A 14,396-nucleotide genomic window follows, 5' to 3' on the forward strand; every position below is an offset into this window, starting at 1 on the left:
GATCCTATGTTTGCAATGTAGTACAAAGTAATTTTGAATTGTTTTTTGTTAAGCATTTGTCTCATTCATCTTTCAAGGTTGAAATGACCACATTTTCCTAGCCTTCCTTACTTAGGTCTCTTAACATTAAGAGTTGGCATCATGGTTCTTTCTTGGGCTGGACCTTCTGTGTCTCCCTTGTTTTTTGATGACTAGAGCTACTTACACTAAAGGTGTGTTCTGGCCATATGAGTTTTGATTTTGACTTCTGACTTATGCTGTACTTGCAAATTACCAAAGCATCATTTTATCGTTGATCTACAGACGTTGATGTATTTGAACTCCAAATCTGCTAAGACTCCTTAATTTCTCTTTCATGCTTCTATTTCATCACCGTCACAGCATGCATGCCATGTGCATTTTCCCCTATGTTACAATCTTGGGATTCATAAGAGGTAGTGAGTAAAGAAGCAGTTCAGTAATGCTGAACATGTATATCATTTTGGTTAGGCCACTAAAAGCACATTAAGTCCATTTCTGTTTACCATAATTGAGCAGGATGGTAAGGTCCTCCACAGGGTCTGGAGTAGATGTTTCAAGCATGATTCCAGAAATGAGGACTTGCATCAATAAAGTAAGGTTGGAGAAACTGATTTTTTTTTAAAAGATCATTTTAGTCCATGAGTGATGATGGTCTGAAGCTTGGAGCCTAAGAGAGTGATGGAGCATTGCAAGTTAAGCTTCTTTTTGGAATTGACAGGAATAGAGAGGGAATAGCATTGATTAGATTTCTCTATAATGTGGAGGTGTTTGGATGTGTTGGGCTAGGGTGGACAAGATCAGAAATCACACAGCACCAGGTTATCGTCCAACAGGTTTATTTGACATCACAAGCTTTTGGAGCGATGTTGCTTCATCAGGTGATTCTTCACCTGACGAAGGAACATCACTCTGAAAGCTTGTGATTTCAGATAAACCTGTTGGACTATAATCTGGTGTCATGTGACTTCTGACCTAAGTTCCTCTTTAAAGAGCTAGCATGGATTCAGTGAGCTGAACAGCATTTTCTTATGCTCTACACATTTACCCACATCAAACTCCATTTGTCACATCTTTGCCCACTTAACCTATCAACGTCTTTTTGTAATTTTCTTGGTGCTCTTCATAACTAACTTTTCTACCTATCTTTGTGGGGTCAGCAACTTTGGCAACAATATTTTTCCATCCCTTCACCAAGTCATCTATACGAATTATAATCACTTGAGGTCCTAGAACTGGTATCTATGATACACCGCTCATTACATTCGCCAACCTGAAAAAAGTGCATTTACACTGACTCTGTGCATCCTGTTAGCTAACCAATCTTCTGTCCATGAAATGTGCTACCTCGTACATAATCTTTTACTTTCTGCAATAATCTTTGCTGTAGTGCCTTACTAATTTCATTCTGGAATTTAAAGTATAGTACAGGTAGCTTTTCTATAATGTGATGGTTGCATTCTTGTGCAACCCTGCATTCTAGAAAAATGGTGCTTTAGAAACAGTGCTTAAATTGTTGGCAATGTTATTGTGTTACAGCCAACACGTGTTTTAAAAGTGTGTGCTTTAGAAACATTGTCCCCATTTTGTCAATTGCATTACAGCGAATTCACATGAATGAGTAATAGCAGAATGACCTGCACATTGATTCTATTATTTTGCACACTAGCAAATTATGACAGATATTAGGACTTAATGGGTCTCTAATTACCTATATCAATTTTTAGTGCTTTTTATAATTGCTAACAATATTGGCCTGTTTTCTAATCATTGTGTTGTCTTCCCTGCTAGCCTATCTTACAGTATTCTAGTCATACAAAATAAGAGCTAGGAACAGGAGTAAACAAATCAGCACATAGAGTCCGCTTTGACCTCAACTCCACTTTCCTGCCCAGTCTTTAAACCCTTCAACCCATTATTAAATAAAAATCTATCTCAAATTTAGTTAGTGTCCTGTCTACTCCACGTTAATGAATTCCACAGATTCACAATCCTTTGAGAGAAATAATTTCTCCTTATTTGCTATCTCTTTCTACATTGCTCCACATGAGAAAACTTCCTCTCTGTCTTTATTAATCCCTTTAGCAACTTGCGTACCTCAACTAGGTCTCCTCTGACTCGCCTAAACTGCTCAATCTCTTTACGCAAGACAAACTCTTCATCTCTGAAATTGATCTAATGAACCTCCTCTGAACTGCCCCCAAAGCAATTACATTCGTCAAGGGGGCCAAAATAGTACACGAAACACCAATGCTGTCTCACTAATGCCTTGTATAGTTGCAGAAACTTTTATACTTTCTTTAACAATAAATGCCAAAATTCCATTTGTCATCTTTATTACCTGCTGTCAAATCTTTTATCTGTAGAATTATTGTTTAGCTCTTTCAGTCTGAGAGTTCACTTCACTTCTATCAGATGCAAACACTAGTCTAATCCATTTATTCTTAGAAAATAGGTAATTGAATCAGTTTGCCTCTGCCTCATAATAAAGGTTTACATTAAATTTAAAATTAATCTGAATTTCAAAGACATTTAGCTACATGTTACTCGGTCATCAACAACAACTTTTTAAAAAAGAGAATTTGGTACATAGCTCAAATTGTATAATTTTAATGCTTTTACAGAATATGGAATGCCTAAAGTTTGAAATTTAGTCTGTTACTATCAATGCTATTCTTTAGAGCTACCCTGTTGCCCATCTGTCTCCAAAATTGGTGATCATTGTGGGGATTCTGTAACACATCATAATCAAATAAGATTCTTTGATATCTATTCCGTGAAGAGCAATTGTTCAGATTTCCTTTTAGACTTTTATGGTTGAATTGGATCTACCAGAAAATGCAGGTGGACAGTTGTATATGACAAACTGGCACAATTTGTTTTGAATTACATATAGTTAATGACTGCTGTACCCATCACCCTTCACAAGTGGATTGTCCCAACATCTTGGAGAAATCATTGTATTAGATCTTCTCTTTGTGGCGCTTAATTTGTGAAATCTCTCAAATTAAACTTGGTAAAATATATTTACTGGCTGTTACTAAGCACTGAGACACAAGGTTCCTGGAAAAGCAGAACTTCCAGCTGACATTTGGCTGCACAGTAGGATTTATTTTTACTTTGTTGATTCAAAGCTCAGGAGTTTAAAATATTTGATTCTGGCGTAGATTGACGTTTCACTGTATTTGACATTTGGAGCTTTGTGAGCTATACTATGCATTTGTGTTATCTGACGGGCACACCACTGTCTAGCAAAGTTGAAGCATGGCATTCCTTTTCTGAAATGAGTCCTGCAAAATAATCCTAGGGATTTTTTAATCCAACTGCCTTTTTTTGTTTCTGACAATGCTTCGCAGTGCAGTGTCATAGAATGAGAGATATACAGCACGGAAGCAGACTCTTGGGTCCAACTTGTCCATGCTGACCAAGTATCCTAAATTAATCTAGATCCATTTGCCAGCATTTAGGCTATATCCCTCTAAACCCTTACAATTCATATACCCATCCAGATATCTTTTTATAATGTTGTAATCGTACCAGCCTCCACCGTTTCCTCTGGCAGCTATTTCCGTACTCTTTGTATGCAAACATTGCCCCTTAGGCACCTTTTAAATTTTTCCACCCTCACCTTTAAATCTATGCTGTTTAGTTTTCAACTACTTGGCAGAAAAGACCTTGTCTATTTACCCTATCCATGCCCATCATTTTATAAACCTTAAAGGTCAGCCTCTGACACTCTAGGGAAAATAGCCCTAGTTTACTCAGCCTCTCAGTAGAGCTCAAAACCTCCAACCCTGGTAACATCCTTGTAAGTCTTTTCTGAACCCTTTAAGGTTTTGCAACATCCTTCCTTTAGCAGGGAGCCCAGAATTGCATGCAGTATTCCAATAGTGGCCTTAACAATGTCCTGTACAGCTGCAGCATGACCTCCCAACTCCTGTACCCCATGCACTGACCAATAAAGGAAGCATATCAAACATCTTCACTATCCTATTTACCTGTGACTCCACTTTGAAGGAACTATGAACCTGCACTCCAAGATCTCTTATTCAACAACTCTCCCCAGGACCTTATCATTAAATGTATAAGTCCTGCTCTGATTTGCCTTTCCAAAATGCAGCACCTCGCATTTATCTAGATTAAACTCCATCTGCTAGGGAAGTGTGTTTCATAGCTGGCCACCTCTGAGCATATTTTTGAAAGGTATTTTATGTTCATTGTTTCCCATGTCGATTCCTTTGCAGGACACTTTTGTACGTGCCAAGAATTGGGTTAAGGAACTTCAGAGGCAAGCAAGTCCTAACATTGTAATAGCTTTAGCAGGAAACAAGGCTGATCTTGCTAACAAGAGAGCAGTAGAGTTCCAGGTTTGTATATGAAAGAAATTGAACAGTCTCTGCAAAAAGCTGCAAAAAAATGTTTTCAAAACCTTTTGAATTTGCTTTGGAGAGTATAAGTAAAATACTAAGCAAAATACACCTATCACACTTGTGACTAACTGCTAATCTAATTGATCCTATGAAATGTAAAGTGGAAGCATTTAGCAACCTCTTCAAAAATCCTATTCCTTGCCAGAATATTTATTTATAAGTTTGAGTCTACCATTGGCCAGGACAAGGCATCTAGTTCAATTAGGAGAAAGTGAGGACTGCAGATGCTGGAGATCAGAACTGAAAAATGTGTTGCTGGAAAAGCGCAGCAGGTCAGGCAGCATTCAAGGAACAGGAGAAGAAGGACTTATGCCCGAAACGTCGATTCTCCTGCTCCTTGGATGCTGCCTGACCTGCTGCGCTTTTCCAGCAACACATTTTTCAGATCTGGTTTAATTACCCCAATTGTTCTTGTAAGCAATCTAACAACTTTAGCTTAATGGAAATTGATTCTCACTGCCCAACAGCTACTTGTGATTTAAACCAGATACAGAACAACCTTGGTTATCCAAACAAGATCTTAAGGTCCCGTAAAAACATTACATCAACGAGGTGATACTGGCACTGGTGGTATGAAGCACAAGACTGAGTCGATACCATTAAATTGATGCATCTTCGTCAAATGTTATTGCTGGCAAAAACAAAGAAACACAAGCATCTTAAGCAATTGCAACTGGATGTTTTCTTCGAAAACTAATAACCAACATCCACCTCAATGAATTTTATTCACTGATTTTATTTGTAAATATCATGATATTTTTAGCAATATCCAGTTTTTACACACTTTATCAATTGAATGAAATAAAAACTCTGTAAAATTGCTTTTTATGTAATTTTGTTCAATATGGCTTTGTTAATGATCAGATCGGTTATCCGAACAAAATACTCCCTACCCGTCTCAGTCAGATAATCGCGATTGTTCTGTAATTACTTTCTCTCTCTCAAAATGAGCTAAATATACTTTTTAACTTTTTTTTTTGGAATGTGGGCAGCCTGGGCTAAGTAGTCATTTATTGCCCACCCCTAAGCGCCTTGAGTAGGTGATGTGCTATTGTTTTGCATTGCTGCAGTCCTTGGAAGGTAGGTGCACCCAAGGTCCTGTTAGAATGGGAGTTCAGGATTTGGACCCAGTGACAATGAAATAAGGCAATTCATTTCCAAGTCAGGATGATATGTGACTTGGAGGGAAACTTGGGTATGATGCTGCACCAAAACATCTGCTTCTCTTGACCTTCTCGGTGATAAAGGTTACAGGTTTGGAAAGTGCCAAGTTTCTGCATTTTGTTTAGTGTATGTTACACATGGCTGCCACTGTGTCAGTGGTGAAGGGAGTGAATGTTTAAGGTAGTGGATGGGGTGTCGGTTTAGCAAGATGCTTTGTCCTCGATGGTGTCAAGCTTGTGTTATTGGAGCTGCAGCATCCAGGCAAGTGGTGAGAATTCCATTGCCCTGCTGATTTTGGAAATGTTAGGCAGGCATTTGGGGGTTACTTCCCACTGTCTAGCCTCTGACCTGCTCTTGGTAGGCACAATATTTATACGATTGGTGCAGTTATGTTTCTGAGAGAAAGTGAGGATTGCAGGTGCTGGAAATCAGAGTCAAAAAGCGTGGAATGTCCTGATGAAGAGTTTATGCTCGAAGCATCGACTGTCCTGCTCCTGGGATGCTGCCTGTCTGTGCATTTCCAGCGCCACACTTCTCGACAGTTATGTTTCTGTCTATGATAATGACTCGATTCAACAATGATAATGCTATTGATGGTTGTGAGATGGTTGGATTCGCTTGTTGAAGATTGTTTGCTATTCTTGTGACAAATAACATTCATGTCACTTCAGTCCAATCTTGAGACTGTTTGGATCCTGCTGCATTTGTCCATGAGGCTTGATAATTATTTCATTTCAAACATGAAACTAGCTGATCTTTTTCTGTCCTGATGAACCATTTTGCAACTAGTCAACAAGATGCCAATACTGGATTAGAGAGGTGGTGGAAAAGCACAGCAGGTCAGACAGCATCTGAGAGGCAGGAAAATTGAGGTTACTGATGAATTTCTGATGAAGGGCTTTTGCCCAAAACATTGATTTTCCTGCTCCTCGGATGCTGTCTGACCTGCTATGCTTTTCCAGCAACACTTTAATCTAGACTCTGATCTCCAGCATCTGCAGTCCTCACTTTCGCCAAGATGTCAAACTCTCCACCCATTGGCTACCACATAATTTTCTTGGAAATTTCTCTAATGCACTTCAAGAAGTGATGAAGTATTTGGGATGATTATCTTTGCTTTTGAACAGTCAGGGCTTTTCATGACTTTAACCAATGGAGTGTTTCCCCAATTCTGAATAACCTGAGTTTTACTTGGTCCTACATTCAAGTCATTCTTTCATAATTTCAGCCAGCCGATAACGTGTTCGTGGAAGTAAGACTATTGTGTGCATGTTTGGACTGAGTCTGGAATAAGGTCTAAAGTTGAGTGATCTTTATGAAAGTTTATTTTTCTGTTCATGGGATTTGAGTGTCACTGGCTCGGCCAGAATGTGTTGCCCGTTCCTAAATGCCCAGAGGACAGTTAAGAGCTGTAGTTCTGGAGTCATGTATCCCTAAAGGACATTAATGAACAAGTGGGTTTTTGTAACAATCAACAGTGGATTTATGGTTACCAATAGGTTAGCTCTTCGTAATTCAGATTTCTATTTAATTCAGATTTTGCCATCACTCTGGTGGGATTTGAACCCTTGTCTCCAGAACATTAACCTGGTGTTCTTGATTACTAACCTAGTGACATTGCCACTGCCTCACCTGAAAGTCATGCTAAACATCAATGATCAGGTTATTGGGACATGCTTAATGGCACTGTTGTTCTTTCCACCTTTTGTTTTTTCGATTGTTGGGATAGGTTAATTGGCAAGTTAGCTGTGTTGCATTTGCCCTGTTTTGTGATTAGAAAATACTTCAATAGTTTTCTAAATTGGGAAATACTTTTTTTTGGCTGTGTTCATTTAGTCTACTGGCACTAATTTTCCAGGAGTGTTCCTCACCTTATTGGATCATATTATAGACCCCCTAATAGTCAGAGGGAAATTGAGAAATAAATTTGTACGGAGATCTCTGTTATCTGTAAGAATAAAAGGGTGGGGATTTTAATTTTCCAAGCATAGACTGGGACAGTTATACTGTTAAGGGTTTACATGGAGAGAATTTTAAGTGCGTACAAGACAATTTTCTGATTCAGTATGTGGAATATACCTACTACAGAAAATGCAAACCTTTACCTACACTTGGGAAATAAGGTCGGGCAGGTGACTGAGGTGTCAGTGAAGAAGTACTTTGGGGACAGTGACTGTTAGTTTTAAAATAGTGATGGAGAAAGATAGACCAGATCTAAAAGTTGAAGTTTTAAATTGGAGGAAGGCCAATTTTGACAATATTAGGCAAGAACTTTCAAAAGCTGATTGGGGGCAGATGTTCGCAGATAAAGGGACGGCTGGAAAATGAGAAACTTTCAGAAATGAGATAACAAGAATCCAGAGATGGTATATTCCAGTTTGGGTGAAAGGAAAGGCTGGTAGGTCTAGGGAATGCTGGATGACTAAAGAAATTGAGGGTTTGGTTATGAAAAAGAAGGAAGCACGATGGCACAGTGGTTTTAGCACTGCTGCCTCACAGCACCAGGGTCCCAGGTTCGATTCCAGCCTCGGGTGACTGTCTGTGTGATGTTTGCACATTCTCCTCATGGCTTTCCTCCGGATGCTCCGGTTTCCTCCCACAATCCAAAAATGTGCAGGTCAGGTGAATTGGTCATGCTAAATTGCCCACAGCGTTAGGTGCATTAGTCAGAGGGAAACTGGTCTGGGTGGGTTACTCTTCAGAGGGTCTGTCTGGGCCGAAGGGCCTGTTTCCGCACTGTAGGAAATCTAATCTAATCATATGTCGTTTTAGACAGGATAGATGGAGTGAATCCTTAGAAGAGTATAAAGGCATTAGGAGTATACTTAAGAGGGAAATCAGGAAGGCAAAAAGGGGACATAAGATAGCTTTGGCAAATAGAGTTAAGGAGAATCCAAAGGGTTTTTACAAATATATGAAGGATAAAAGGATAACTAGGGAGAGAATAGGGCCCCTCAAAGATCAGCAAGGTGGCCTTTGTGTGGAGCTGCAGAAGATGGGGCAGATACTAAATGAGGATTTTGTATCCATGTTTACTGTGGAAAAGGATATGGAAGATATAGAATGTAGGGAAATAGATGATGACATCTTGCAAAATGTCCATTTTACAGAGGAGGAAGTGCTGGATGTCTTGAAATGCATAAAGGTGGATAAATCCCAGGACCTGCTCAGGTGTACTCTAGAACTCTGTGGGAAGCTAGGGAAGTGATTGCTGGGCCTACTTTGAGATATTTGTATCATCAATAATCACAGATGAGGTGCTGGAAGACTGGAGTTTGTCTAACATGGTGCCACCATTTAAGGAAGCCAGGAAACTATAGACCAGTGAGCCTGATGTCAGTGGTGGACATGTTGGAGGGAACCCTGAGGGACAGGATGTACATGTATTTGGAAAAGCAAGGACTGATTTAGGAATATTCAACATGGTTTTGTGCGGGGTAAATAGTCTCTGTCAAACTTAAGATTGAGCTTTTTTGAAGAAACAACAAAGAAGATTGAGGGCAGAGCAGGAGATGTGATCTATATGGACTTCAATGGGGTGTTTCACAAGGTTCCCCATGGAGAGTGGTTAGCAAGGTTAGATCTCACTGAATACAGGACAAAGTAGCCATTTGGATACAGAATTGGCTTAAAGGTAGAAGACAGAGGGTGGTGGTGGAAGGTTGTTTTCCAGACTGGAGGCCTGCAACCAGTGGAGTGCCACAAGGATCGGTGTTGGGTCCACTACTTTTCATCATTTATATAAATGATTAGGATGTGAGCATAACAGGTACAGTTAGTAAGTTTGCAGATGACACCAAAATTGGAGGCGTAGTGGGCAGCGAAGAGGGTTACCTCAGTTTACAACAGGATCTTGATCAGATGGGCCAAAGGGCTGAGAAGTGGCAGATGGAGTTTAATTCAGATAAATGCGAGGTGCTGCATTTTGGGAAAGCAAATCTTAGCAGGACTTTATATGCTTAATGGTAAGGTCCTAGGGAGTGTTGCTGAACAAAGAGACCTTGGAATGCAAGTTCATAGCTCCTTGAAAGTGGAGTCGCAGGTAGATAGGCGAGTGAAGAAGGTGTTTGGTAAGCTTTCCTTTATTGGTCAGAGTATTGAGTACAGAAGTTGGGAGGTCATGTTGCAGCTGTACAGGACATTGGTTAGGCTACTGTTGGAATATTGGGTGCAGTTCTGGTCTCCTTCCTATCAGAAAGATGTTGTGAAACTTGAAAGGGTTCAGAAAAGATTTACAAGGATGTTGCCAGGTTTGGAGGATTTGAGCTATCGGGAGAGATTGAATAGGCTGAGGCTGTTTTCCCTGGAGCGTCGGAGGCTGAGGGGTGACCTTATAGAGGTTTATAAAATCATGAGGGGCATCGATAGGATAGACAAAGTCTCTTCCCTGGGGTGGGGGGAGTCCAGAACCAGAGGGCGTAGGTTAAGGGCATGAGGGGAAAGATATAAAAGAGACCTAAGAGGCAACATTTTCCTGGAGAGGGTGATACATGTATGGAATGAGCTGCCAGAGGAAGTAGTGGGGGCTAGTACAATTGGAACATTTAAAAGGCATCTGGATGGATATATGAATAGGTAGGGTTTGGAGGGATATGGGCCAAGTGCTGGCAGGTGGGACAAGGTTGGGTGGAATATCTGACTGGCATGGACTGGTTGGACCGAAAGATCTGTTTTTATGCTGTCCATCTTTTTGTCTCTGTTTGAAAATCGCTAGCACTTGCAGCAATACATCTCAAAATGAGCTGTTGCCTGGTAGAGAGAGAGAGAGAGAGAGAGTACAAGGAAGCAGTAGCTGACTTTAGAAGGGTTAAATCAAAGCTTTGGTTAAGAGAATAGTTCTCATGAATTATATAAATGTTTAAAAACTTAAATGAATTCCTGTTTGACATTGCTGAATCTATTACGTATTCCTAATGTTCAACAGAGTGGCATTCTCCAAAGTGTATTTTACAAACCACACTACACAAAGAAATATTTGTTCCGTGACAGAAAAACTGGATATGTTCCAATTGTGTCTTTTTGTGAAGGATTAAATAGTTGCTGTTGTCCTGTCCAAAAGCTCCAAGGGAAACACTTTCTAATTAATTGATTTGTTTATAGGAAGCACAGTCCTATGCAGATGACAACAGCTTACTATTCATGGAGACATCTGCAAAGACTTCAATGAATGTGAATGAAATATTTTTGGCAATAGGTAAGCTTGTTCATATCGGAAGGAACTTATTACAATTTGCAACCTGTTGCAATAAAATGCCATTAAAATGGATTCTGCATTCAAACAATTGGAATAAGAGCTGCTAATATTTCAGGAACATGTAAACTGTCATTTCATTCATTTTTTATATAACTTGTCACTAATTCAGAAATAGTTAAATGTAAAATACTACAGTTAAGAGTCAAATAAAAATAATGCTGGAAACTCAGGTCTCTATAAGGAGGTAAATAATTTTAAACTTCAATAACATTTTGTCTAATGGGAAGCTTTTAACTTTTGTTTTTGGTTTTGTTTCATTTTTCATGAGATGTTAGGCATTTATTGCCCATCCCTAATTGCCTATCGAAGAGTCAGCCACATTGTAAATCTGTGGTCTTATGTTGGCCAGACTACGTAAAATAACATTTCCTTTCCAGCAGGGCATGAATGAACCAAACAGTCAGCATGGCTATGTGGTTACCATTAGGCTAACTTTTATCAAATTCGGATTTCACCAACTGCCATACCAGAAAATGTTGGATACAATTAGCGGATCAGGATTCATCCAGAGAAAAAAATTAAAGGCCCGGATTTCCAGAAGCCTGATGGTCATAACTCCATGGTATATGTGGATTGCGCATGGGTACCTTGCAGAAGTCCTATTGTATCCACCCTTGAAGGAATTGCCTGAAAAATTAAGGATTCCTGTGGCCATTCCTCTGCATTTGGAGCACTCTAAAAGCCTCCATTTAAATAAGTGCAATCAGAATGTTGCAATGAAATGAATTAAATAATTATTCAGGATTAGTCAGGCCCCCTGAATCCTTTCTAGGCACCGTACTGCAACGTACTTGGTATTTTACAGTAGCTGTCTTGACCTTTAGATATCAGGTCTAACTGATTGCCATGCAGCACCCACTCCCCTGCCCCCAACTCCAACCACACCAGTTTTATAGTTCTGTCAAGAATAGACTGTCAGAATGGAAGTACAGCTCCACATTTCTGATGGAGCCCTGATCAAATTTACTCCCGGAAATGCAGAGCTCCCATGTTTTGTAAAAACATGGGATGGTGTGGCAATCTGAAAGATTGCACTTCTTGGAAAATCTGGCCCAAAACTAATGCAGATGTGAAAATCTTCAGCTACCATCCAAATGAGGACTGAGGTTATGATCTGAAATTGCACTCTTGTGGATTCTGGAGTACTGAACTTGTACTTTGTTCGACAAATTACGAATGACTTTGGAACAGAAAGAGGTCAGTGAGAGACTCTGGTAGACAATGAAAATGTGACAGACTCTTCTGTGTTTCAGATGTTTATCAGTCCATCACCAAAACACCTAAATTAGGACTATCTGAGAAAGAATGAAAAGTCAGTATTTCTGACTGGGTAGAAACGTTCTGCAAAAACAAAAGATTCTTTTGCACAGAAAAGCTGATACATACTCAGGTGTGAAAAACAATAGAAAGTGAACTGTCAGACATTAACCTTTAATCTTATTGTTGCAGCAAAGAAATTGCCTAAGAATGAGCCACAGAGTACAGGACTAAATGGTGGAAGAAGCAGAGGAGTAGATCTTCATGAACCCACTCAACAGACTAAGAGTCAGTGCTGTAGTAACTAGGCTTGTTTCTAATGTAATTCCATTTCCAAGTAACCACCTCACTACTGCTTTGTAATGGAAGAACTGGTGATAACAAATGATCCTCAACAATTTCAAAATTTAAAGGGGAAAGCATATAGTTACATTTCTAATACAAGATTTCTGTCTTAAGAACTTTAAAAATGTAATGTGTTCTTCTCTTCAGTTGGTAGATGCATGCATCGCTCAATATAAGCATAAACTTTGCCTTCTGTAGGGATGAACTAATGAAAAATGAAATCTTAAAACCTGCTTAAGTTGGTTCAATTTAATGTAAGCTATTGAAATTTGTACCATTTAACTATCCAATTATTAACTAAGAGGTGACCTTTTGGTTAATCCTTAAGTGTTTATATTGGATGTACAGTACATAAAACCAATATCTAACTATTTATTGGAAATAACTTTATAATGTAAAATTTCCTTCAATCTGATCAGCAAATTATAATGGAATTGAACTTTATTTTAGCAGGTTGTTGTGTAAAAGCTATCCACTCTTGCACTAATATTTCTTGTGTATATTCCCTATCATTACTTTGCAATTTTACTGCGATCCATTTCTTGTAAATAAGGTATTAAGACTTGGTCTACATTTACATAAATTTATCAGACTGCTCTGCTAGGAAAGCTGTACTGAAAAATCATTTAAATACAGAACTAATTGAAGTAGATCAGATTTGTTCTAGAAGGGTTATGAAAAACTTTAATTATGATATAAATATGACATAGAGAACTCTACAATTGTATGTACTGTAAGTAATGACCATGTATTCCTTCAGTAATTTTTTCCAGCCAGCTCCCAAATGTGTACTTTTTTTGGGTTACAGGATGCTTCTTTTTCCATTGTAATGCACAGTTTTTTGTAGTTACAGTTTGCAGTACTGTGGACATGTCTTCTAAAAGGTGAATTATCTGAAATCAATAGCACAATATGTAAAGCATTTTGTCATTGCATCAAGATGAAGCATCCAGCAAAAGGAGCAAGGGTAATGGCTTTGCATTTAACAATGGGTTAACTAATGAATTTTTTTTTTAAATGTGATAATCAAGACCGTAGTCATAATCTGATGTAAACTCTTCCTCCTTTGGCTCAATCCATGTGAATGCAGTGTTTCAGAACTAAAATTAACATTTAAAGGTTTTTATATTTATTCACCTATTAGAAATTGGACTGTCTCTAATCAATTTGTTAAAATATACATGTAAATAAATATATTCAAAATGTTGGTGTTAATTCATTTTGAGAAATGTATGAGATGGAATGTTAAAGATGTGAAATCTGTCAATATCCAATATTCGTTTTCAGAGGCGATTATAACCTGAAAACACAAGTTAATTCAGTTAAAACTGAGATAACTTCAGCTTAAAAATCTTGAAAAATAATGTTTCAATCTTTTTAAATGGTTTGAAGTAAACTAAATTACTATGCTTTATCTGTTAGGCATTCCTTAGATACTATAGGAACTTGTCAGTTTTTAATTCCGGTGCAAGGATTTATTTATTGGTGTTGATATCTGGACACATTCCTAGTCTAGATATAAACACCTACAATCCGCTTGATAGCTGTTATTTTTCATCATATGCTGCAACATTTCCAGCAATAGAAATAAAGATATTTGCTCCAGTATAGTTTCAACACTTTAATCTACCTGGCAGTGTGGAAAATTACCTAGGTAGGTTCTGTCTTTTTAAAATAAAAAGTCAAATCTGGCTCAGCCAATTACTGCCCCTGAAATCTTATTTTTCAGCAGCTGTGGGTGTCACTGTCAAGGCCAGCATTTGGGCCTACCTATAATTACTGTATTCCCTTTCATAGGACAATTGAGTCTGTGTATATGGAGTAACAAGTAGGCCTAACCAGGCAAATATGACTCATTTTCCTTCCCTAAAGAACATTAGTGAACCAGATGGATATTATGACCATCGCTAATTGTTATATGATTGTAA

The 14,396-nt window shown here is 38.6% G+C and overlaps 1 protein-coding gene across 4 annotated transcripts in view; it reads left to right on the forward strand.

Moving 5' to 3' along the window:
* Nucleotides 1-13,671, forward strand: part of LOC132815754 (ras-related protein Rab-5A) — a 52,118-nt gene extending 38,447 nt beyond the window's left edge. For 3 of the 4 annotated variants that reach the window (XM_060824899.1, XM_060824898.1, XM_060824900.1), the window contains 3 exons: nucleotides 4,263-4,385; nucleotides 10,713-10,806; nucleotides 12,316-13,671. In XM_060824899.1, the coding sequence (XP_060680882.1) occupies nucleotides 4,263-4,385; nucleotides 10,713-10,806; nucleotides 12,316-12,431 (333 nt within the window). In that variant the 3' untranslated portion in view covers nucleotides 12,432-13,671. The remainder of the gene's footprint in view (nucleotides 1-4,262; nucleotides 4,386-10,712; nucleotides 10,807-12,315) is intronic. The other variant, XM_060824901.1, reaches the window with a different exon arrangement.
* Nucleotides 13,672-14,396: the final 725 nt, after the last annotated feature.

This window comes from Hemiscyllium ocellatum, chromosome 5, assembly GCF_020745735.1.
Source record: "Hemiscyllium ocellatum isolate sHemOce1 chromosome 5, sHemOce1.pat.X.cur, whole genome shotgun sequence".
NCBI classification, from domain to species: domain Eukaryota; kingdom Metazoa; phylum Chordata; class Chondrichthyes; order Orectolobiformes; family Hemiscylliidae; genus Hemiscyllium; species Hemiscyllium ocellatum.